We start from the raw sequence: 27273 nt of genomic DNA on the forward strand, positions 1-27273 counted from the left end.
ACAAGTTTCGTTGCTGTCCAAATGGCCAATCATCATTACATTGTTAATCGACAGCACTGTCAAATAATGGACAGACCACTTGGATAAATAAGACTGGGGCTAGACAAGAGACACACACGCCGGTTTCACACTGTGATGTGTCATGATGTGTTTGTTTTGTCGATATGTGTGTGTGTCATATAAATAATGTGACGAAGTTGTCATAAAATTGAACAGCTATTTAGACACAGCGACACGCATTCTGGATGACACTAGCAATCCTGGATGGACTATTGACGACAGTCTAAACTTGGAACTCGGACTTTACGAGACGTAAAAAAGAGAGACTCGGAACCGATCAGAACGCATCGATTCAACACATTGATTCTGTCAGGTAAGTTCAATGAAATCTTCTGTATCTTTTGACTTTAACCAGCCAACTATTCGTCTTGCGTCTAGTTTAAAATAAAATAGTCTACTTAAACTAAATTGCTGGTCGATTTCTTAATATACTGTAACTGTACTGACACCGCTTTCTCTCTCCAGAGATGCAGACGTTCGTGAAAGGAAAGCGAGTTGGATACTGGCTCAGTGAAAAGAAGATGAAAAAACTCAGTTTCCAGACCTTCGTGGACATGTGCAGGTGCGTGAAAGCGCTATACTTAAGTTTTTAATATGTGTTACTAGTACCTTTTATTAAGTTTTTTTACTTGTCAGATATTTAAATGAAAAACAATATAGTGTTACTAAGAGTAAAATGTTACTATAACAATTTGAATATATGTTACAGCTATTAGTAACTATTTAAATGTCATCTTCACAAACAGGCAAAAAGCACTGTAACAATATATTTATTTTTGAGGGGTGCTGATGTGTCAAAACATGGATGTGTAATTCAGATGAGTTGAAGAGATTTTAAACAAGTGGGGCTTATAGGATAAAGGAAACATGATTATGCACTCTTGTTGTCCTCTCTCACTCTTGCATCCATCATATATACCATGGATATCCTTCATCAGTCACTCTACCTGTCAGTTATTTACGCATTTGCTATTCAAGGGAGTCCTTTCTGAACTGTCTTAGATTGCTTATAAAACTTGTAACACTGTCTGGGGATTATTTATAATGAGATGGCCATGAAATAATCTGCGTAATTTTCACCATAAAAAAAAAAGACAAAGGCCTGGACAAAGTTCACCGGTCACCTGGATAAGCACCAGGCAGGCAGGCAGACTTCGATTTCACACAATTAAGAGTAACATTGCTCGCATATCTCTTTGACTAAATGCATTCCTAAGAGTCTGCAGGAAGACTGTGCCTGTTACTTAACTGATTCAAAGCCAAACTTTGTTCCTTACGTTATTAAAGTTTACATTGCTTTGTTATCAATCTGGCTATTAAGCTATAAATGTTGTGTTTGTGGAGGGAGGCACTGAACATGCCTGAGATAAGTATCTGTGCGATGACGTAAAGTGCGTGGGCTACATGACATTTCTGAATTAATGTAATGTGATCTTCTGTCACAAGCATGTTCCAGCCTTAAGATAACCGGTTTTTAAAAGGATTTTACCTAAGCTTGTTCAAAACGCTCAGTGATTTGTTATTCTGCTGTCTGGCATATTTGTCTTGGGACATTTGGAGAAAGGCTAAGATATTTTCACCTAGTTCTGAGGCTTTTGAAACAAACTACTGATGAACTGCCAAACAGAGCTACATTCGTTAAATCACTACAGGATTGTCAGCGGTTTAAAAAGATGTGAGCTTGTTTTCTTCAAGGTCTATTAAAGTGAAATACTTAAAGTTCCCTAAATACAGATATTCTCATAGCACAAGAACTTATCAGACAAACTGTTCTTTATATGAACTGTGTTATCATTTAAAGAGTGTTTTGTTTTGCTTTATCAGAAAATATAAATGTGACCTTGCCTATGAAAACCCAGTAAAAAGTCCTTATTTTGAGATTTACTGTTTTTTACATAAAATCGTCCTTCATAAAGGTGTAGAACATTCTGTGCAAAACCTTTATATCTTTAATACTGACAGAGTAAGGCCATGTCAAAGATTGAAATTAATGGTTGAAATCAAATTTTGAAGCTTGTTATCTCAATTAGATTCTGAGACTTTATCCTGGATTTCACCGACAGGGTCACAAATGTGTTGTTTGGAAATTTAGAGGTATGATACTTGATTTTAAGCATGTGGGTTTGTTGCTTTTTTTGTGCCTGTGTTTGAAAAGAGAGAATATGGAGAATGATGTCCTATTTGTGCGAGAGACAGCAGTCCAGAGCTAAACAGGGTTTGCTGTAGATGACAAAGAAACCTTTTTTTTATCACCAGTCCAATTCTAGAAGAATTTCTATCTTCCTAATAATTTGTTTCATTGTGAAGTTCTCAACAGTACTTTAGTTGCATGTCACATGGAATCGATATAAAATATTCATAGTTTGTTTTTCCACTTTTTTTGTTTTCTAGGAAACAAGGCATAGAGATGATCCAGGTAAGATACCCTTATGGCTCTTTTCTTTATATTTTTTAATGGCTTTTCCATGACACAAAAGCCTGCTCATTATTGTGAGGCTGCTTCCACAATATCATCACTATATATATGTGTCAGCATCTGCTCGAAACATTACAAACATGCCTTTCATTAAATGAAAATGCAGCTAGTATGCCACTTTAATTCAAAATATCACCATCAGAGTATTAATTACTATTACTGCATTACTACACAGTTAATCACTTAGGAATTTGTGCATTTAGAGGTTTGTATTGCATAATAATAAATGCATTATTTAATTGTGTGGGTGTTGCTTACTGTAATGTTATATTAATAATGTTCATACTGACATTGCATCAACATTCATGTGTATTTTCTTTTCTTTGCCATTGAAAAGATGCCAGCAAAAAAACGTTTATAGCCTTTTCCAAAACTGTTTTCAGCCAGGCCTAATAAAGCCTAACATAACAAAACATAAGTTTGCTGGAAATTGCACTAATTAGCCTTCTTCATATCAGACTGATATGACATTAGTGCAATAGGACATCATGGTACACATAGGTCTTTAAGTCTTCCCTTTGTCCCTGCTTAATCTAGCATCCTTGGCTTCACTCAAGTACAGAGAATAGTTTTTTTTTTGGAGAATAGGTTAAACCCATCCTGTCCTCGCTGATAATGATGACACCGTAAACAGATTCACCTACAAGGTGTGTATTTTGTCCTAGTAAGGAACACCTGGCTTTGTCAGGGCCAATAGTTATATTTTTGTCTTCTACAGTTGTATTATACCTTCAAAAACAATTGGTGTCCCATTTTAGAGTTGATGAACAGAACATGGACTGTTCTTACATGAACTTTTTTCAAGTTAGGCCATCACCATCATGCTATGTTTGCTCAAGGCTGGCGAGTTATTGAATGATTCTGTTGTACTTCTGTGGCACCTTCTCTTTGTTTCACCTTGCCACTGATAAATCGTTAGACACATGACTCACAGAGATTAGAATGTACTACAACACGTTTAAGACATTATTGTTATTATGATTACTTTGTGTGTGTGTTTTTTTTTTTTTCCTTCTCTAAAAGTCTAAGACCACATTGAAAATGTGTAATTTAAAATCTATTTAAACCTTCAGGATAAAAAAAGAAAAGAAAATAGACATACAATTAAGAAAAAATAAATATTGAAAATATGTTAATGCTTAATTTAATTTTAAATAAAATACTCTTTAAAAAAAGTTTAATATTTGACATATTTAATTTATATTTTTAAACTTTATTTTTTAATTAAATTAGAAAAAAAATCAAACTGTTGTATCAGTGACTTGAAGGATTTTTTTTTATTTTGGAGAAAATGACTTTTTGACTTTTTGTGTTTGTTTTCAGTGGACATATGAAAACAGTATTTGTGCATTCCAGCAGGACATGCCCTTGTCAAGCATGTTTATATTGTGGAACTGAGCTGGCCCTGAGATACGTAAAGGGCTGCCTATAACAAACCAAGCAGCTTGCAGTGGAAATGAGGTGTGGATTTGCTTGTAGCTATAGAACTCAAAGCATATCTTAAGTTAAAAAAATCAATAAATCAATAAATGTATGTGCTTATGGACAAACATTGTTCTTTAATGTTTTACCGCGGAAAGTACATGAGTGATGGAGGAACAGAGTCACTTTGTTTTGTTTTGGGACATGCATGTGAAAGCTGGTAGACTAAACCAAGATCCTTGTTCCCTCATTCTGGGCCTTTATTGTGAGTCAGACATTTATCAGTGAAGCTGTCTGGATGAGTGAAACACTGAGGGCTTTTTTCTCCACTCCCAAGATGTACACCTCTCTGCTATCCACAGCATGCAGGGCGTGGAAACTGAAGAGAGTAAAGGATGGACTTTGACCTGTTTACACCTCATGCGATAGGCTACCCAGCTGCACCCAGTCATATAGTTTATACGGTCTCTAAAGTACTTAACTATCAAACAATCAGTCCGTGGGCTGATCACTTTAGACAGGGGGAGAGTCATTAAAAATAATGTGTAAAATAATGAGATTATTTAATCATTAGGTTACTAAAAGCAATCAAGGGGAAAAGGCTTAATCTCTTCATTTTCAAAAAAAGTCTTTTAATATTTACCTTGTTTACTATATAATTTACCTAATATTTCATTGAGTGTATTTTCTGTGGGTATATACTGTTAAAAAGGTTTTGTTGGTCATCATACTCTGCCTTCCCTTCTCAGCCTGACCTACTTTACTTATTAAGTAATGTTATAGGTTCATAGTTCATTTAAATATAGCTTAAAAACTGCAATTTCAGCATGTCACCACCATTGAGATAAGATAATTACACTTTCTCAAGTACTTACCAACACTCCTTTCAAAAATATAATAACCCGAGGGAGTGAACACTCATGTAACTCATGTGAGTGAACACGTATCCTTATAAACTTTTGGTAAAATATATATATATATATATATATATATTTATTATTATTATATATATATTTTTTTACCAAAACCATAAAAAAAAATATATATATATATATATACATACACATTTTCTTTTTTTTATCAGTTTGGGGCCATAAAGTGGTTTTAACAATTGTGAATCAAAGTCTTTTTTGTACGTCTCTAGTGCTCATTTGATCAAAATTACAGTAAAAACACTAATATTGTAACATATTTAAAGTAACTGTTTTCTATTTTAACCTATTTTAAAATGTAATTTAAAGAAGGAATAGAAGGACTTTTGTTTGCCATCACTTCCTCGGTTTGCACTTAACTGTTAACTGAAGCATCCGCAAGTTAAAGATTTAGTTCTGTTTTTCAGGAAGAAGTGCGCTAGATGGAAGAACAATAATCTAGCAAAGCAAATAAGACCTCATTATATCCAGGAAACAGTGAAGCTCTTTGCCTGATTGTTATTTAAAAAGCTACTTTAGATGACTAAACTACTGCAGCAACATTAATGTGATGTAAAGCATGGCTGTCTCATGCTTTATATCAGATGATGTGTGTATCAGCTGAATATCCTCTACAAAAAGGAAGTGGATGGGTCTTTTCTCTAATGTGTCATGAGGTGGAATCTGTGTGTCATCTTCATTCCTTATGTCTGTTTTCGCAAATTGTTTGTCACACATCTGTGCTGGCAATGAGAATGTTTCCAAACATTGTAATCTTAAACAGAGCCATTTAGGGAATAAGATAATAAGCCCCTTAGGATTACCTCTGGTGGGCCACACAGTCCAAGTTCTTTATTTGGTGCTGCTTTTAAAAGAGAGACTCCAGACTAGGTCTAAGCGTTTTAAATAAAAATGCACTTAGGGATGCCCTTATCCCCTATTAACTGCCTTGGCCATGTTCAGATGCCTCTGATGTTTGCCAAGAACCTTTGTGGACTGATCCAAAAGTAATATGCTTTCATCCCCAAAGGTTAAACCCAAAGGGACTGCATGTTCTGTGTAGACACATGTTCCCAAGCAGACATTTTCCATATTGGACGTCTTGTAAAACCTTCAGAACACATTGTGCTGTCATACTGTACACAAAATAGTTAACTGCTTCTTCACTATTACCACTATATTTATGAAAAAATGCTGTAATTATTAGTTTTTTTTATTTTTTATTTGAGCAGTAGAAGGTCTGAGTGATGGCACAGATCACACCTCGCAATTAACTTCACGTCATAAGCATCTGTTCTTCAAATGAACCCCTTGAGCAAACAGAAATTGTGGCAAAACTGTCTGTCTGCTTTGTCATTGTAATAGTTTATGTCCGACAAATAATACACACAGGTGCATTTTTTAGCAAGAGACATCCTCTGCCTATTCATTTACTGACATTAGAATTCTCCTGAAGGGGTATTGTTAAAATGTCTCATGGATGTTTACTGAGCTCTTTACCTTGTTCTCCCGGTCTAGCTGGATCTGAGCCAGCCAATCGAGAAGCAGGGACCATTTGATGTCATCATCCACAAGCTGACTGACCACATTGTTGATGCTGACCAAAATGTCACAGAGTCTCTGCTGCTTGTTCAGGGTGTTCAGGTAAATTAATAATCAGCTCAAGTGGCCATGCATTTATCAGCTCTTGTATTTTAATAATAATAAATAATAATAATATATAGATTTAGTATTTTGTTAAATTCACATTAATAATAATATTTAAATAAAAAAAAAATAGAAATCTAATATATATATATATATATATATATATATATATATATATATATATATATATATATATATAATAATAATTATATGTGTATATGTTTTGACCTCTTTCCAGGACTACATAGGTGCACATCCTGAAACGGTGATTCTCGACCCTCTTCCGGCCATTCGTACCCTGCTGGACCGCTGCAAGTCATACAAGCTAATTCATAAACTTGAAGAATGCATGCAAGGTCTGTCTACAGCACTAATGCACAGTTATACATGTGTGTGATTTAATCCAACTGTGTAAAATACAATTACTGATAATGGGCAACCCAGCTATATATTTCAGCTCACCCCTAAATGGCACTCCACCAATGTGGTTGGTTGCTTTTTGTGTCAGACATGTTAAGCTGTAATGTATTTCAGACCGTTTAAAGCATTTCCACTAATTCTAAATGGTTCTGTAAACCAGGCCTTTAGAACCTCCTTTGTTCTTCAGGGGTGAACTAACACGAGGAGGGCAGGTTTTGTCTTTCCACAGGGGAAGTGTGAGGCTTATGGAGGGCTTATGTCCTAAAGCTGCTGAGTCATTCATTCTTTGTTCGGCTTGCACGCTGCATTCACTGGCCACAGAAATAACAGGAGGCCCGTAGGATCACTACAAGCCAACAGAATCACCAGCTGTGTGAATGGCGTAGTGCCGAAGGAATTCCATCTAAATCTGCACTCTTATTCAAAATATTCAGCCTAAACATTTCCACACAGAAGTATCTACACATACACTACCATTCTAAAGTTTGAGGTTAGTAAGAGTAAAAAAAAAATTGAAAAATTGACTTTTATACTTCAAATACAGCAGCAATAGTGAAATATAATTACAATTTTAAATTACCGTTTTATATTTTAGCATTTTAAAAATCGAATATATTGCTAAAAAAGCTGTCATACATTGCTTCCTTGTTGAATAAATGTATTCTAAAAAAAACTTTGACCAATAGTGTAAATTGGGTCTTAAAGGATTCTCAAGTACTTACTAACTTTCACCGCCCCCCCCCCTTTTTTTTAAATTCATTAATTACCAAAACCGTAAGACCTTCATTCACCTTTGGAACACAAAAGATATGTTTTTGATGAAATCTGAGAGGTTTCTGACTCTGCATAGACAGTAATGCAACTGACACATTCAAGGCCCAGAAAGGTAGAAAGGACATTGTTAAAATAGTTAAAATATATGTCATATCAGTGGTTCAACTTTAATTTTATGAAGCTATGAGAATACTTTTTGCCCAAAGAAAATGGGACTTTATTCAACAATTTCTTCTCTTCTGTGTCAGTCTTTGATGCAGGTTCAGGAGAGTAGCACTGTATGTGCACAAATATTCTTATAGCTTCATAAAATTACAGTTGAACCACTGATGTCAAGTGGACTATTTTAACAATGTTCTTTCTACCTTGCATTGCTGTCTATGCATGGTCAGAAAGCTCTTGGATTTCATCAAAAATATCTTAATTTGTGTTCCAAAGATGAACGAAGGTCTTACGGGTTTGGAACGACATGAGGGTGAGTAGTTGATGACAGAATTTTCATTTTTGGGTGAACCATCCCTTTAAAGTCTGGGACTGTTTCAATTGGCATTGTTTTATGATTTAGTACAAACTACCATTTTATTCGCATTTTTTATGTCAGGATACAAACTTGAGTCAAACAGTTACTTAAATTAAAATGAATTTGAATGATAAAATATCTTATTTGGTTTGTCCCTCTTTGGCTTTAATGACAGACACACTCAAGCTGTATAAACTCCACAAGTTTGAGTACAACCTGATGAGGTTTTGAGAGCGATCCAAAGAGCATCTTGTGTGGTCAGTCTGACAGTGTGGCTTTTTGGACCTCGTTGGATATGAATCTCATATTATAAAAGATCTTTAAATGCAAAAATGTGCATGCTTTTCAAATTGCTCACAGAGAAACCTCTTGCATTCAGATCAGAGAAACTGATGTGGTCCGATCAAAACCATATCAGAATGTCAGTGTTCTCCAGAGGGACGTGTGGGTACAGGAGTGTCAGCTGAGAGTTAGTGTGAAGTTAACCATCTGCCTTGGTGATTCCCCAGTCTCTAAGAAAGAGACGACTCTGTTTAGGATACAAAGGGAGTGACTATTTTCTCCGGTCTGCTCACCAGGCAACTGCCTCTATGGCTATTAGCTTACGAAACAACAGTGCAATGGATTCTGGGAAAGAAAGATAACACTCAACTCATATACCCCTCTGTATTACACAAGATCCTTTTTAAAATAACTCACTTGCCCAATTCATGCATGTCTGACTCTATCAGCAAGTGCCATCAATCACTGATTTTGTTAAATGAGACCCATTTTTCCATGAGCTAATCGACCAATATGTCAAGTCCATGTGAACAAGTGTTTGAATGTAAAGCAAGTTCTGCATTGTGTAACTTACATTGATGATCTTACTCATGGGATTTGCAGTAAGTTCACTGCTATTTTTGAGTTAATCTTGAGTCATTTGACTTGTTGTGTAAATTGATTGCTTATCCTGTGGTTTCATAATGAATCATAATCAATCCATATCCCCCAAAATGCAGACTTTAGTTTATATCATGCATCAGTTACACATCACATTGCTGTATTCAGCATTCATAACTGCTTTAAAGGTTACTGCTTGTTTGTTCCTTGTCTAATGTAAAATGTGATGCTTTACTACGCTGAGCTGTGTTGAGTTGCCCAACATAGAAAAATTTGTTTTTGATTGGCTATAAATAGCCTGCACTTTCACTCTTGGAATAGAAGCTGTTTATAAGACTGAATTGATGTTTTCAGATCAAAAGCGAGCTGAAAATTCACAGATACCTCAGCGATTTGGTTTTAAATGTTTCCATGGATCCAGTAGTAATATTATTCTGTATAAAGTTTAGTCATCATTTAAAATGTGTGCAGGCTGCACATCATTAAGACCCCTTTTCAAACTTGGTGTCTACGAAGAGTTATGCTCAGGGTGTGCTGGTTAATCTTGTCACGATGTTGCTGTCTGGTTTTCAATTGTGTGTGTAGCAAAAAGAATGAAAGTTAAATGCTAGTCAGGGAGAAAAAGACTCAGAAAGTAAGATGAAATCAAAACACATCCAAGAATCAACTATTTATTTCTCCCAGATTTTGACAAACAAAATTTAGAATCTGAGTTGATTCCAGGACAGTAAGAGTAAAGAACACAGTTGTTCATGTTTTCTTGACTTTGACATATAGTTTAGATGTTTAAATCTTCATTTTAATATTTGAAAACATAGCAACCAGCTTTATCCTAATAATCTTTTTCATAATAATAATAATAATAATAATAATAATAATAATAATAATAATATCTCCCTAGAAAAGACAATATATTAATTGTTTATTTATTTATTTTCCATTCTCTCAAATAATATCAAGCATTAATTACTAATTTTTTTTTTTATATTAAAATTTTTTAGAGATTGATACTGTAAGTCTCTGAATCAGAATCTATTTTTTAGAAGATCACTCCATGGGACATTTGATAACCTAAACCAACCTTGCTTTGTCAAATTGTCTGATCTGAAGAGGTTTTTCAAATATTAGGCAGGCAGTGAACTTTGTTAAAAATGTTAATGTTTTAACAAATATATATATATTTTTTTTTTTTTCAAGAATTTCACCCTTTTAATTTGCCTTTTTTTCTTCATTATATGATATCAGTGCGGTTACATTAGCAAACTACACAGAAATTTAAAACATTCCCAACACAAAAGAAGTTTATTCAAGTCAGTATTTGTATAAAATGCATACTGAAATAAGATACTATTAACTAATTTCATAGATCCAGTCAAAAGCGTAGCATGTGCTCATGTGTGTTTTCTGTAGATGACAGAATCTGCTCACCTCCATTCGTTGTCCTCAAGAGTGAGTGTGGCACTGAGACTCTGGAGCAGCTTCAGAAACATGGAATCACGTTTCCCTTCAGTAAGTTTAAGACATTTAACATCAGCAGTAATCTTCAGGAACATTCACATACATCGATTTGGCTCATCTTATTCAGAAAAGGAGTTTAAGACTTCAAAAAAAGCTGCTTATTAAATATTTCCTTGTGTACTTGAGCGGCACATTTTCACACTATTTTTGTTTGATTGCAGTCTGCAAAACCCAAGTAGCTCATGGCATCAACTCCCATGAGGTAAGAGACGTTACTCTACTGTAACCTGCACTATTTTTTATAACTTGCATAATAAGCAGTAGATAAGTACAGTAGAGAACTGTGCTATTCAGATCAATTACATACATGATGTTAGTTAATCATTTCTAACACTGAGTGGTGACTCATTAAAATGATTAATTCTGGGCTTGAGAATCACGATTTTTCATGCAGGATTTCTGTTTTCTTAAAGCTAGAGAACTGAGAGGTCTAATTATTATCATTATTGTGTGTAGTAGTAACAAAAAACACATCATTTCTGTGATATTTCAACAACACTGTGGCCACTTCAGTGATTCATTTTAGTTGCCTTGAACGCATGACACTAAAATAAGCCAAATAAATAAAGAAAAACCACAAAAGTGAAGTATTTTGACACACATCCACCTATAAAGAGAGTAAACCTGAATCTCTCATCGCTCTGAATCGCACATAACCCTGCTGTCCTCGTGGATGATTAACAGGGGTGCAGCCTCCATTGCCATGGTGACCGTATCTTTGATTCTCGGTGACTAATGTACAGGCAAAGTCTCTGATCACACACACATTCCTCCAGAATACTGCTCCAAGACACTAGTAACTCTGTTTTACAGTGTTGACAGTGAGGGCCGTACTAGATTAATGTGTCACCACTTCCTGCTGAACGACTGCGTTTGTGCAAACAGGTTGATGGTCATGCGTTTTATGACTGTGAGCACATGGGTTTACTTAGCTAAAGGAAAAACAAGGAACATGCATGGAATGAGGGGGTTTTGGTGTGGCAGGTTTAGTGTCGTGAGAGTACAGTACATACATTATATTTGACTTTTCTTGTTTTCTCCTTTACATTTCAAGATAACAACAGGAGGCTGTGTATTTTATCGTGGTCATTTATAACCTACCTGCTCTGGAATGTGTTAAGATATTGATTTGGTTTCTGCTCAATAGATGGCCATCATCTTCAGTGAGGAAGATCTGAAGGACATCAAGCCCCCATGTGTCATCCAGAGCTTCATCAACCATAATGCAGTGCTGTATAAGGTGTTTGTTGTAGGAGAGGCCTACAATGTGGTTCAGCGGCCCTCCATTCGAAATTTCCCATCTGGACCCACAGGTCAGTTGAGTCACACAACATTCCTATAATGGATGGTTTTTAATGAATGTAATTTGTTTCAAATAGTTTGCTCTATAATTGAGTCCTAAATCAAACTCTTTATAGATAAACGAGTTATAAGCAAATCGAGCTTACTCGAATGATTTCTGAAGGATCATGTCACACGAAAGACTAGGGTAATGATGTTGAAAATTCAGTTTTGCCCTCACAGGAATAAATAAAAAAAATAATATTTCACAATATTACTGTTTTCACTGCATAAAATAAACACAGCCTTGGTGAGTGTAAGAGACTTTTGAACAAATCTTTGAATGATAGATTACAAAACCCGTCATAAGGGTCGATTTTTTTTATTTATTTATTTTTTTTTATTTTTTTTAGATTTAGGCATTATCTGAAAGCTGAATAAAAAAGCTTTCCAGTGATGTGTGGTTTGTTAGGACAATATTTGGCCGAGATACAACTATTTGAACTCTAGAATCTGAAATCTAATCTAAAATATTGAGAAAATTGCCTTTAAAGATGTCCAAATGAAGTTCTTAGCATTGCTTAATCAAAACTTAATCAAAAACATGCCCTAGGAAATTTACAATAGATTTTTCTTTTATGCCAAAAATCATTAGGATATTAAGTAAAGATTATGATCTTTACTTAATATCCTAATGATTTTTGGCATAAAAGAAAAATCTATTTGTGACCCATACAATGTATTGATGGCTATTGCTACAGAATATACCTGAGCTACTTAAGACTGCTTTTGTGGTCCAGGGTCACATATTACTTTGTGTTACATTAACATTTGTGCACCTAGAAATAAAGAAAAATCTGTAAATTGCACTCTGTGTGTGTCACACATGGGACACAAGTTCACCAGGCGACATTAAAGCCAGTAAAAACACTTTATAGAGTGCCAGGTCCAGGAATGTAGACATCCGGTCTCTTTCAACTAGTTTTAACCATCCACACAAGCATATCCTAACAAACCCACTCACTCTGGAGCTTTTTATAAGGTTACCTTATGTTTGAAAGATTTATCAGAAACGAAGTGAGACTGACATTAATGGCACTCGTGAGCAACTGTGTGATGGCGAGGGCTCTCGGCCTGTCTAGACCATTCTGTCAACATATGTTGCTGATGTTTAGACCCTTTCCTTCTCTGCAGAGAAGTGGTTTATTTTGTCTTTGACATGGTATGTATTAAATAAGCAACTCAAAGATTTTGTCTCAGATGCCAATATGGTTAGGTGAATTATGCCCACCCCGATGTTCAATCAAATTCTCTGTTGCCAAGATTTTGTCATTTTTGTTGCATAAACTTTACAATGAGATGGTGAAGGATTTGGGGGTTTTTCTTTGCAGAATAAATGATGTAGCTGAAAAGGACAAAAAAAAGATCAAATATTTACTGTGCAGACAACACTGTTCAACAGGTTTTTTTTTTACTGCGTTTATATTTTAAATTTCAAAATAAAAAATACAGCAAATAATACTGATATTGTAAAATGTTCTTATAATTTAAAATAGCTGTTTTCTGTTTTAATATATTTTAACATGTAATTTATTTCTGTGATGGCAAAGGTAAATTGCCAGCAGCCATTACTCCAGTCTTCAGTGTCACATGATCCTTCAGAAATCAATCTAATATGCTGATATGGTGCTGAAGAAACATTTTCTTACTATTATCAACCTTGAAAACAGTAGTGCTGCTTAATATTTTGATTAATGTAATGTATCTTTGCTGAATAAAAGTATGTATAAATTACTAAAGTTTAAAATAATTAACTTCTTTAAATAAAACCTTGCTGTCCCCAACTTTTGAAAAAGTAGTGAAAATATTTCTTACACAAATGAAGTGGTGTTGTTTATCTTCTAGACAGGAGAGCAATATCCTTCAACAGTCATCATGTGTCCAAACCAGAGTCCTCTTCTGACCTGACCTGCGTAAGTCAACATGCCTCACATTTTTAACTCAAGCAATGCTTTAACCCCTTCAAGTCAAGAAGAACTACATTTTTCTTCAACTGAACTACATATATAACAAAATGCATACATGTTCAACAAATATGCATTTCATAGATTTTGTCCCTTTTCTGGTTTCCCCTAGAGGGACAACATGGAGGGCCAGTACGGGGAACCCAACAAAGAAGTCATTCAGAAAATTTCCAGAAGGTTACGACAGGCCCTTGGCATTTCTCTGTTTGGGATTGATATCATCATCAACAACCAGACCGGCCAGCACGCCGTCATCGACATCAATGCTTTCCCAGGTACGTGCAGGTCCTCACAGTCCAACCACTGAATCCAGTCCAACAATGACTGGGTAATATATGTTATCTTTATGCACTGACCTCTATTCCCACTTTCAGACCCAGAAATGCGGTCATGCAAACAGACCACATGGTGTCAGTGCCGAATAATAAAGAGGCCTTTTAGTGCTTTGAAATGCTAAAATAGGTCATATTTCTTTAATTAGAAGTTTAGCTCTATTTAAACAGCTTCATATCGCATCATATAGTTCTCTGCCAATGGTTTATGGTCACATGACATGCAAGTAAACATAAAATATTAAATTTTTTAGTGAGTGATTTATTTTGATTGTTTTTTAAAAATTATTTATTATAATTTTACAGTTTTATGATTTTATTATTAGCTTTTCATTAAACTCACAAATCCCTGTGCAGTTCCTTTATGAACCCCAGTTTGGGAAACCTTCATGTAAAAACATGTTGTTAATTACAACATATGCAATATATTTTCTTACTCTTTGTATTTTTGTATCAATATGGTACAAGATTATCCTAGATACATCAATGTGGCAAAGAAGTTAGGTCAAAAGTATATATATATATTACTAAAACAGTAATATTGTGAAATATTTTTACTATTTAAAAGAACTTTTCTATTTGAATATATTTTAAAATGTCATTTATTTCTGTGATCAAAGCAGAATTTTCAGCATAATTACTCCAGTCTTCACATGATCCTTCAGAAAGGATTTCTGTTCAAGGAGACATTTTATTATTATTATTATTATTATTATTTATTATTATTATTATTATCAATATTTTAAACAGTTGAGAACATTATTTCAGCATTCGTTGATGAAAAGGAAGATCTAAAGATCAGCATTTATCTGAAATAAAAAGCTTTCGTAACATTATACAAGACATCATTCAAAAGCTGGGGGGGGGGGGGTACAGAAATTAATACTTTTATTTAGCAAGGATGCTTTAAATTGATCAAATGTGATGCTTAAGACATTTATAATGTTACAAAAGATCTCAATTTCAGATAAATGCTGTTCTTATGAACTTGAAAAAATTATACTCAGCTGTTTTCAACATAATAATAATAATAATAATTATAAACGTTTTTTAGCAGCAAATCAGAATACTAAAATGATTTCTGAAGGATAATGTGATGTAATGGTGCTGAAAAATTCAGCTTTAAAATTACAGGAATAAATTATGTTAAAATATATTCAAATAGAGAACAGTTGTTTTACTGTTTTTCCTGTACCCTGGATAAAAATAGAGGAGAAGAGACTTATTTAAAAAATATTATATATAATTCTTTCTGTTCAAAAACATTTGACTGGTAGTGTATTTATTATTGTGGAAGGATGGGGAAAAGTACATTGGAAGCTCTTGATTTAAAGCCTGTAGTAGTCTCTGCAGGCTCGGCTGTGTTTGTCAGCTCACAGTCTGTTTAAAAGCCACCTGGCCTCCTCTCCGCTTGTTGCCATGATGATCTTGTGTATCTAGCAGGGAACGGCACTTTCATATCTCTCAGTGGTACATCCAACGAGTCCCATGATACCACAGGAGTAAGACAACAGATGATATCTGCCTTTTATTAATCTGGCTCATAGAGCGCTTATAATGCTTTTTAGCACTGTCACAAGAAACCCATTAACTGGCATTATCTAAAACCCCCTTCATTGTTTACCCAGGTTACGAGGGAGTCCCCAAGTTTTTTGATGACCTGTTGAGTCACATCACCAGCGTCCTGCAAGGTCAGGTGTCTAATGGAGCAGCATGTGGTCATCTGAGATTGAACGGGATAGCTCAGAGCCCATCTGTGGCCTGCGGGGTACACTGTGGCATGCTGGGAAATGAAAGCAGTTGGTTGATGGACAGTGAGGGGATAAAGAAGGGTCCCCATCAGGGTCTGAGCTGCGGTGGTGCTTGCATGGCTCCAAACTTTCACCAGCATGGCAGGTCGAGTTTAGCAGCGGAGACATCCTCGCAGTGACGCCGCGAGCCAATGCTGTCGGATATTTCTTTACTGTTCACAAACCCAATGAACCCTCGCCAAAGAGTAGGTGTATAGAAGATTCCTTTGTGCCAAATGTGAATTGTGCAGGAAATGATTGAATGTTTCTTCTCATTTATTTAATTTCATGTTTGCAATGGTCGACCTGATCTTGGAGATGTATATGATTTAGATTTTTTTTATGAATGTTGCACTGAACTTGATTTGCAGAAAAAGGGCTTTGTGGAGAAACTACACATTTTATTGATGTTAATATATTAATGAAATACTTGAAGGGACAATTGGTGTCATGATTTGGGTCGAAGACATTGCACTATTTAAATAAGTGTCTTATTAACCTTCTCTTCTTGCATGAATCATAAATTCTGGCCAAATAAGAGAGTTTGAGGACCTTTAGTGCTGTCTGAAGCAATCTGCTGGTAATTAATCTCTTAAAACATGGCAACAGCAGCTCTGCTTTTTTATTATTATTATTATTATTGTTATTTGTTTTTTTTTGAAGAGTCAGATTTTTTTTAAAAGTTTAATCATTTCATATCTGAGGGGCCTGTAAAAACCTTCCACACTGGCAGGTGCTGTGAGATTGTATAGGGGTAATGCATTGATTGCAAACAGAAAATTAACAGACTTCACCAAAAAAGTTACCCCAAAAAAAGTAATTCAGTCATCATGATTCTCTTTCTTCGTTAGAACACAAAAGAAGATATTTTCAGAAATGTTCCAACTGATTTTGTTGACAATGAAAGTCCCTGGGGTTAAAACAACACTGAACCCTTCCCTGAGCACTTTCATTTTATTTACAAACTAAATTCATACAGGTTTTGAATGACATGAGGGTGAGTAAATGATGACAGAATTAGCATTTTAGGGTGAACTTTTCCTGAAATATGATTGACAAATGTATTGAGTTTGCTATTTTGACAATGTATTAGTTTGTTAGTCTGTTTTATCTCCAACACATTATACTTGTACATGATGTATAGTTTGTAAATATGGTAATTTTTTTCTTTTGTGACACAAAATAAGCCTCTAAAATAAAATAATAGAAGAATGAAGGACAATAAAATCAAACTTTAACACAGAGAATTCTTCGACTGATTGTTTGTCAGTTTTGGGTCTCATTGAGGTTTAGTTCAGACTCAAACTTTGTGGAATCATTTTGACACACTTCTTTTTGATCTTTATTTGTTTTCATCAAACCCAAAAAGCATTTAATTACAGTCGTCACCATATCTAATAAAAACATTATTGCCTATGGATCGTAAGACTCCATAATATCAGGTACAATATATCAGATATATATCCTTGATATTAAAATTTCAACCCAGTGTGATTAATTCTGGGTAGCAAATATTTGACATTAAACATGTACTCAATGCCCAAATTTCTTCAGGAAGCAAGCACGATAAAGCAAAGCGAAGGAGCTAGGAGAAAAACGTGAAGGGACCTCTGAATGTCTGACACCAGAGAAGTTTCCAAGGTTTGATTTTACACACGGAGGGAAACAGCAGAGGATCTGCGGCGCTGAGATAAGAGCTTGCGCTGCTGTGGACTGAGCAAGAGGGTGAGAGCCTCATCTCCAGTTAACATGCCTTTCTACTGACAGAGAGATGAAGGGCAAATTGGAAAGAGAAGAAGAGCTGGAGCAGCTCAGCCTCGTCTCAGATCATGGAGCTTCTGAGCCACACTCTCCAGTTCAGACTCGATGGCAGCCAGACTTTCGATCTCAGCATCCTGATCACAGAGGAGAGAATTTGAAATGCTTCATGAACATTTACATGTACACTACCATTCAAATGGTTGGTGGCAGTATTTTTTTTAATTTAGTCTCTTATGCACACAAAGATTTATACCTTTTTTAAATGAATAATATTGGATAACTATTCTATTCTAATTGTTCTGTCCTGTTTTAATATATTTTAAATGTAATTCATTTCTGTAATGTTCTGTTCTGTCATTGCTCCAGTCTTAAGTGTCACATGATCTTTCAGAAATCATTCTAATATACTGATTACGTAGTTTATATATTCATAGCATGACTCCAGATGATTTGGAATTAGTCACATGGATTATTTCAATGTTGTTTTTGTCATTTTTGAAGCTTGACAAACATGGTCACTATGAACCACGGATTCACTGAGAGCCATGCAAAGAAAGAAAAATCCTGTTTGTGTTTTGGAGTCCTACCCCTGTCTTCCTGCTGCCGCTGCCCTCTTCATCTGGTTTGTCCTGGGGTTGAGTTTGTGCCATGAGCTGCAGCTCCTGCTCCTCAGGACTCCTCCACAGCTCCCCCTCTTCATCTTCTCTCTCCTTCGAGTGGTGTGGTGCTTCCCGGTGCTCATCCAAGTTTGGGTTAGCCTCTACTCTCTTGTGGGACAGTTTGCTCACACGACTCCAGCGCTTCACTCCCACCTCTCTTTTCTTCTCCTCCTCTTCTTCCAGCTCTTCTTTTGAATGTGTTCCCTCTGTTTCAGCTCCCTTGCGCTCCTCGCTGTCCTCCATGACGGATTGTTTTACATCTTGATTCACTTTATGATCATCCGTTTCCCCTTCAGATAAAAAGGGAACAAAGTTATAATTTATTATATTATCTCAGTCTCTTCTCTCTATTCTACACACACACACACATTTACTTTAGTGCAGCATCAGCAAACTCAGCACTAAATGAAATGCTCTCTCTTGCCAGATCACAGCTTGATGCCTCTTATCCTGAAACATAAGTCCTGTCCTTCTGTTTGTACTCATGAACACAGATTCCCAAATCATTGTTTCTATTAACAGATATACTAAAGCAAAGTCACCTGAAATGTCTGGCATTTTTCACCAAGTTCCTCTGAGATCAGAGGGCCACTTTTAACAAGCTACAGGCAGCTTGCTGATCTGGACTGCCTCCAACATCAATTATTGAATCGAATCAACAGGCCACAGCACAGCGTGGATTTCATTTCATAGATGGAGGCAGTGTCTCACCGACCTGTTCATGGAGCACTGAACTAAACTCTGCTATCAATCTTCATTCCCCATCCCTCCCTCCTGGTCCATTTTAACCTTGTTGTGTCTTAGACACAGTCTCCTGCTTTTATCCCTAACCTCTTCAATGAAATAAACAAGTGCCTGTCATATGAACTCTCCCTGGACATCCCTGTTACTCACAGTCACACTTTCAAGGAGTAAGTTGCTATTGATCGAATGTAAAAGGGGTGACAATTTGTTAGTAGAAGCACTATGGCTATTTGTTCATCTGCTTGGCTTAAAGCTGCACACATCTGATCATGGATGGATTATGATAATTTAAGGCCATTCATGTTACAAATGTATGATGTAATGGCCAAATAACAATTGTAAATATGCTAAATAATACCTCAGTTTTGAAATGAAAATACTGATGTTCTGTTGTTATAACTCACAATCACTAATTAGAATTGATGTTTTGTCAAAAAAAAAAATTACATAGCCATTATTTTAATTAATATTTACCTAATGTATCAAGAAATCACATTTCACCTGAGTTATGTATCTCGTATCAAATGAATGGCACCAGTGTCCATTTCACGAATGTTATGAGTCTGTTATTTTAAGTGGATCTAAAACCTACACTGATTACCAATGTTACCTGATTCACAAACAAATGACCCTTATGAGCCAGTTCTTTTTAATAAATCAAAACCATGCAGTGCAACCAGTGTAGTCCAATTTACAAATAAACGACTCTTTTGAGCTGGTTCTTCGCAGTGAATCAAAAATATACAGCACAATCTGTGTAACCTGATTCCTGAAATGAATGACTCTTGTAAATCAGTTCTATATATATATATATATATATATATATATATATATATATAAACTGCCTTGTGTTATGTACAGAAACAGCAGAGGGAGATTTTTTTAGATTTAAGCAAAGTGAACATTATAGCTGAAATACACCCAAATGAATCAGAACTGAATCAAACTAGAATTAAATCAGAACTGAATTTAAATCTAACTGAATCGAGAGTTTCAGAATCGTAATAAATCAAGAAATCTAGTAGTGTAGAACATCTGCTGGTGCTGTGGAGGAGACTAGAACAAGAGACATATTTCATTTGTTTGTGTATTTAACATCATTACATTTCATATGTGAAGTAGTTTCTGGCACACATTCAAGCACTATTCATCTATCAATTGGGCATCTGCAGTGGCTTGTTTCCAGGTATTGAGCGTCAAGCTTCTCAGCAGGAGGTCCCTGAATCTGAGAGGTCCCTTGGGCACTGAACCCATCGGGCCGCTAATGCATCCTTACACATCATCTACAGTCAAAATATTGCTTTTTATAACATATCATACTGAATTTAGCTTTCAACTCAAAGATAAACTCAGAAGGTAGTGCATATGGCATCCCACACATCACACTCATAATTACCATCTTTATGGTGAGCCGGATCACTTTCTTTTTCCTTTTCCAAGCTGGAGTGTTTCTTCTCCTCTTGTTTCTCCTCTTCCCTTTTTGTGGCCTCCCCCTGTGACTCTCTCTTCTGCTCTGGGTTCATGGAGTTGGAAATGTGATTGCTAGGACTCTCATGATCTTCACGCTCCTCTTCCTCAGCAATCTGGTTGGGTTTTTGAGACTTCCTCTCTGCCTCCTCACTCTCTTCTCCTGCTCCTCTCTTCTCTGCATCTTCTTCTGGTTTATCCAAGGCATCCAACATTGACTGATCATCTGTAGGACAGTAAAGGGTTACACTGAGGTTAGGTGACCATTTTTGTATTATTTAAATAAATAAATAAATTATAATTACATAGTGTTACTCTTTAGTTCAGATGTTTTCACGTTCATTCATAAATTATATAAAATTAATATATTCATATATATATTCAAAATAAATAAACTGTTTGTGCGATATTCTTTTATGCAGACTGGGTTTCTTTAGATCAGACTTTATTGAGATCTGTTTCTGTTTCTTTCAGGTCCTTCAGGTTCTAAGCCTTTAGATTTGATTCGTCTGTGATGAATTCTGCTACAGTGGCTTCTAAAGAAAGTGCAAGGCTGTGGAACAGACTGTTTACATGGTTTTTCTTTGGATCAATCAATCTGACTTCAGCAGTGCAGTACTTGCAAAAGAACATATAGATGGTGTGCTCAAACCACGTTAACCTCAGGAAAAAGTTAAGCAGACTGACCATAAGTAGACTGACACGGCTTAATATGTGTAATTGCAATGCAAGCAGATATTAGAAACCGATGACACCATTTTCAAGGTTAACACTTTTGAATGCACAGCAAAGTACACTGACAACCCACTCACAGGTGAAGGGGTAGTTTAAAACACAATCAGTGTTTTACTTGACTCTCAAACTGAACGTACAGAATGATAATTTACACCCGCACACTTGTGCCCACAGACTTGAGATATGACATACACAAGACAAAAATCCAGGGTGGTGGGCATAAGAAATTTTTCAAGCTCGAGATTGTACCACCGATAGTGTGCATTTGCACCAACAAGAAACGATGCACACTAGAAGAGACGGATGCCCTCTGCCCTGATTCTGTCAGAATTCTGCTCAGTGCAGCGCTATAGAGCAGAACAGTGGTTCACACTAAAATGTGCTTTGAGAGCACTGAATGACTGTCTTCTGTCCTTTGAAGAGTGACAAGCAAAGCTTAATGCTAGTGTTTGTTATTGATTGTTTCTTCCCCTGGAATTTATTTTAAGATTCTTCTCCTGTATACAGTGTAATAACATAATAAAACAACCCACACACAAATGAAATATACATTAGACATGTATTAAATTGCGAAATACTGTCATATGAAGTAAAACCACAATTAAAACTTACTAGGTATTGAAACAATATATTAACATATATATCTAGCCCTGACAAATATGTATGAAGATTTTTGGATATATGTGTCACGTACATGTATATCCATCCTAAAACTCATCAATACAGCTTGATATTATATGAGTAAATATAAAGGACACACATGCATGTAAATATATATATATATATATATATATATATATATATATATATATATATATATATATATATATATATATATATATATATATATATATATATATATATATATATATATAAACTATACAGATTTACACAACTTAATATAAAACGACTTAATATACAGTTTCTTGTATATATGTTGTTTTAATAAAGTTACAATTAAATAAAATACATTGTTACCATATTTTAAAAATCATATAGATATAATTAACATATGTACACAAACAACATTTTCTACAGAAATGTTCTATATGCTCTAACTTTCATCTATCCAGAATATGTAAACGTGTGAAATATGTATGTATGGATGGATGTATATGTTAATAACACTCTTATATATAATATTTCTGTATGGAAATGTAAAGAAATAAATAAAGATGTAGGACAGTAGCATAGAGTCATCATGTACCGTGGCAAATAAGAAGTGGATAAATCTCACCTGCAGTTTTCATTGTGTCTCTAGAGAGGCTAGTCACATGTTCAGGTGCATCTCCTGGGTGTGGGTCCTGTGTTCTTTCACTGGCTCCTGAGAAGCAGAAGCAGACATAGCAGCTTCTTGGCAATAAAACACAATGTATGGATTCTCTTTCAGAGTTGATCAGCTGGGTTATACAATTCTCTTCTCTACATTTCAAATGACCTACTGCTGCCAAAAAAGCCATTAGCACCCAACTGTCATTCTGCTGCCATTAGCGTTTCTCCATGCTGTCCCAATCAAAACTGGAGCTGCCTCTTACCCTCCGCAGCGATATCTTGCATCTCTCGGAGAAAGTTGCGGTGGCGCAGGATGCTCACAAGCCTGTCATCTGGAAAATACAAGGTACACCTCACACACAGCTCCAAACACTATTTTTAGCAGTCAGCACTTTACTATATTTTTACATTATTTGCATTAATTGCCCTGAAATGTATTGCCTTCTCCTGAGCAGCACTATTAATCATCAGGCCCGCTGAGAGAGAACAGAGAACATGAAAGCAATAAAGAGGGGGAGAGGTGAGATTTGCATTGAATGAACGTTCAGTCAAGCATTTTTTTTTCTGCTGACTGACAAAGGAGTGCAGGAAGAGTCGGCTGCACACTCAATGACAATGCTTTTCTCTCTACTCCATCCTTTCTCTGCAAAAATATCTGTCTTATTTCTCTGCCAAGCTTCTTTGCAATCTGTTAAAGTTATGGTACAAAACTGACTGCTGTAGCTGGCAGAATATTGCTATACAGAATTGAAATAATGGACAAGCATTAGGGAATGACATTCTGGTGTCTGTATATATCTATATATATATATATATATATATATATATATATATATATATATATATATATATATATATATATAGTCTTATTTTAACAGTTTAGATCAGATTAGATCAGATTTAGATCAGATTTATTTTCACACTGTCCATTTTCATTTTATTAGTTCAAGTTTTAGTAATTTTTATGTATTTTGTCATTTTTAGTAGTTTTTAAATGTCTATAGTTTTTGTTCATTTTTATTTCATTTTTAGTTTTAGTTATTTTAATTTATCAGGTTACACAATTAAAATGAGATAATTTTTAATACATTTTATTTAATTTCAGTTAACATTTATTTTATTTTTAACTTATGATTTTTGTGGTTTTATTTTTTAGTTTTAGTTATAGATGCAGTTTCCTGTGATTAACCTACTGTATATTTTACAGTTACCAACTGTATGTTTTTTAATAAAATAAATTTAATACACATACCTCAAATGATGCTAACCCTGAACCAACATAGAGAACTTCCAAATTTTGCTACTAGTGTGACTGCATCATATAATAATTGCTGTTAATAGTGTTCATCGTCTGGCTGACTACGTCTTTAATAGATTTTTTCCCGAAAATTCTGCCATACAGTATGCACCACTAATAAGCTACAACTAAATATTGTAGAAACTTAATTTTCTGTAAAGTTGCTTTGCAGTGATTTGTATCGTAAAAGGCGCTATACAAATAAACTTGAATTGAATTGAATTATTTGAACTGTTACATTATTTTTCTTACTGAAAAAGGTGGGTTGAAAGAGACAATCTTGAGAATATCCATTTTGCTATGAGTTATAAGGTGTTTCATACTACATAAGATGATTTATACAGTACTTTTTATATTTAATTTTTTTTTTACATTATAATTGTAACAATATTTAGTCAAAAATTAAACAAAATTTTATTCAAATTAAATGTTTTAATTAATTATATAATAATAATAATAATTTAATTATTATTATTAGCATTATTATTATTATTACTTATCATATTATCTATAATTTTTTTTTTTATATTTTGGTAAGGTAACTAACACTTTTAAGTATAGCACTTTTTCCTGTTAAAAATATTAATGCTTTTACAGTGTCTTTATCAAATTCTGCTTTTCTCAACTTATCGTCCTCCTCTCTCCTTCTGTCAGTCTCTGTCCTTCACTGCTGCTTTGTCCTAACCTCATTGTTTAAGCCTCTCATAGTGTTTCATTTCACTGTTGTAAGCGTTATCTCAGTAACAATACCTGCCTTGCTAAAAGAATGATTGATTTTCCAACTATTAAAGTATCAAGGAAAAAAGACCCTGCGAGTGCACGGCAAAACTTCACACTATGACTCCTGTGCTAATGTCATTCATTACTTTGCTCCATTAACTTTCAACTATCAGAAACGTGCAATCACAGCAGCGATGGTGGCATATATTGATCAAATCAGCAAGGTCACTGCTGATGATAGGAAGGAAGTGCACTGAAGTGCAGCAAAACATATGGAAATAATAGCAGTCCAGGTGTCACTAATGCAGGCACTCACCAGCGCTGAGGGTCTCAAGGCAGTCCTGGGAGATTGGGATGGGATGAGGCTTAGACAGGGCATCTGCAATCACTTCCACGATACACTTCATCACCTATACAAAGACAGAGAAGATTGGGTTAGGAAATGGAAATTACATTTTTAAGCTATTTTGTAAATTTAGGGATGGTAAGTTATTTTAAAGTTTTTGAAAGACATCTTTTATGTTCACCAAAGCTGCTTTTATTTGATCAAAAATACTGTAAAAAGAGTAATATTGTGAAACCATTTAAAATAATATTTATATTTGAAAAGCTCCAGTCTTCAGCGTAACATGATCCTTTAGAAATCTTTCAAAAATGCATTTAATAAATGTAATTTATCCTTGTTTTTCAGGGGTGGTGTGTATATATGGACTCCATGCACTCATGAGATCAATGTGACAGAGGACACAGAAGCAGCACGCCAACAATATCTCAAAACACCCCATATCTAGATATCCTTCCTGTCTTACATTTCACTTTCAATCAATGCCATTTCCTCCTTGGTGCTTTCATCCCTCTCACCCATCTCTGCGATTTGTTTGGCTCCACATTCCCCCAAAGTCAAACATTTCTCTGCTGTCAGGGAAAAACAGCCTTCCTCAGTCTGGCCAAAGTGTTGCTGAAATCGCATTATCATTTTACCAAGAACAACTGCATCTGTTTGCAGCTTGACATTGCTTCAGATTTACACACATTTTCAGAAGTGTCCTCTATCAAAACAACCTCTCTTAAGGTGTTTTTCAATGGCAAGGACAGGAAAGAATCATGCGACAATCTCAGCTAAGTTAAATGAGTGCAACCCAACTTCAATTGAAGTTTCATTACAGTTTAAAGACACAGTTTGCAGTCATCTGTAGTTGGTAGCCTCCTCTGAGTAAGCACACATGGCACCAGCTGTCACTAGGCTGAAATCGTGTTGTTGAGTCACTGTCTCACTTATGCTGCTTTTCCCCACACTTCCTGACAACATGGACTATGGCTGCTGCCATTCTGTGCATCCTTATGTTCCAAAAGGCTGCTCCAAATACACATTAAAATGATACTGAACAATAGTAAGGCTGAACACGAATAGCCTATTTTATTTGTTAAACGATGATTTATGGACTCATACCTTCACATCCTTATCATCCATGTGACCTGGAGAGACAGGTACAGAGAAGACTGGAAAAAGAGAGAGAGTTTGATAAGCAAAAAACAAACGACTCTGTGAAAGCCATGGTTTAATCTTGGCTTTCGCGAGTGGTTTAGCAACCGATAACCAATCATAAACTGCTTCAGTGCTTAGCTCATTAAATATTCATATTCTTTGCAGGTTTCAGAAACTTTCACTCGCCGTTCATAATCAGATGGAAACCGTTAAAATGCATCGTTAGTTTTGTTGCATGGCTTATTATAAAACAACCAGACAGGATCGACGTCGGGAGATTCACGTAGATACAAGCGGTTCTTGCTGTATTTGTCTAATTAATGTTAACGACTATACAAATATATAAATATATAAATAAGTACGTTAACCCTGGGTTTACAATGCGAAATCTCGAAGATGATTAATTACTAAAAGACTAAGTATTATCACTGTCAAGCGTGTAAAGAGATTACGTTTACAAATGTCAAGTGTGGAAAGCCTTTCGTGTTCCTCACTAGTGTTTTATTCGCTGTCCTTGGTGCTGACAGAGACATGGAACAGCTCACATGTAAAAAATGTACAGTCAACACAACAGAATCAATTCATCATCCAGATTACACTAAGTATTCCCACAATTTTTTCACACGTTACGTGATTATTTGTACATCTTGCACACTTACCAAAATTCACCAGCACCACGAGAGCAGCGCATCCTCGTGCGATCATTTTCGTAATGCGAAGCGCAGGAAACCGTTCTGCTTAAAAGTGACGGACCGTCGGAGGAAAGCGAATGAACGCTGGTACTTTCCTTTCTTCAGAGATGAAAACAATCGCTGGTTTATGGATGCATTATGCGCATAAGGCGCCGGCTCTTATTTGTTTCGCAAGACCAGAATGCCTCAGTGTCACTCCTCACTACCGCAGCGAAGCCGCCTTTATATATTAGACTTGATGAAGAGGAAATGACATCAGTATGAAGTACAGCTGCTTAATTCAACATCTACTACATGATGAAGAAAAAAAGTTAATAATTATTATTATTATATTACTGTATGGAGAAATGGATATAAACAACTGCTTTAATTTCATACATTTG

General features: G+C 35.3%; 2 protein-coding genes across 2 annotated transcripts; one reads left to right on the plus strand and one right to left on the minus strand.

Annotated features, from left to right (window-relative positions):
• Positions 1 to 17301, plus strand: itpk1a (inositol-tetrakisphosphate 1-kinase a). The gene is made up of 11 exons (XM_026291048.1): positions 1 to 373; positions 526 to 622; positions 2452 to 2476; positions 6388 to 6513; positions 6755 to 6872; positions 10523 to 10621; positions 10792 to 10832; positions 11778 to 11943; positions 13817 to 13884; positions 14048 to 14210; positions 15896 to 17301. The coding sequence occupies exons 2-11, from the start codon at positions 528 to 530 to the stop codon at positions 16195 to 16197; spliced, it is 1203 nt and encodes a 400-aa protein (XP_026146833.1). The 5' UTR covers positions 1 to 373; positions 526 to 527; the 3' UTR covers positions 16198 to 17301.
• chga (chromogranin A) lies at positions 16737 to 27111 on the minus strand. The gene is made up of 8 exons (XM_026291049.1): positions 26858 to 27111; positions 26163 to 26212; positions 25029 to 25122; positions 22959 to 23027; positions 22661 to 22747; positions 20618 to 20914; positions 18406 to 18767; positions 16737 to 17952 (listed from the first exon to the last, which is right to left on the minus strand). Exons 1-8 carry the CDS (start codon positions 26901 to 26903, stop codon positions 17869 to 17871), a joined length of 1089 nt encoding a protein of 362 aa, XP_026146834.1. The 5' UTR covers positions 26904 to 27111; the 3' UTR covers positions 16737 to 17868.
• Between the last annotated feature and the right edge of the window lie 162 nt (positions 27112 to 27273).

This window comes from Carassius auratus, chromosome 20, assembly GCF_003368295.1.
Source record: "Carassius auratus strain Wakin chromosome 20, ASM336829v1, whole genome shotgun sequence".
Classification (NCBI taxonomy): Eukaryota; Metazoa; Chordata; class Actinopteri; order Cypriniformes; family Cyprinidae; genus Carassius; species Carassius auratus.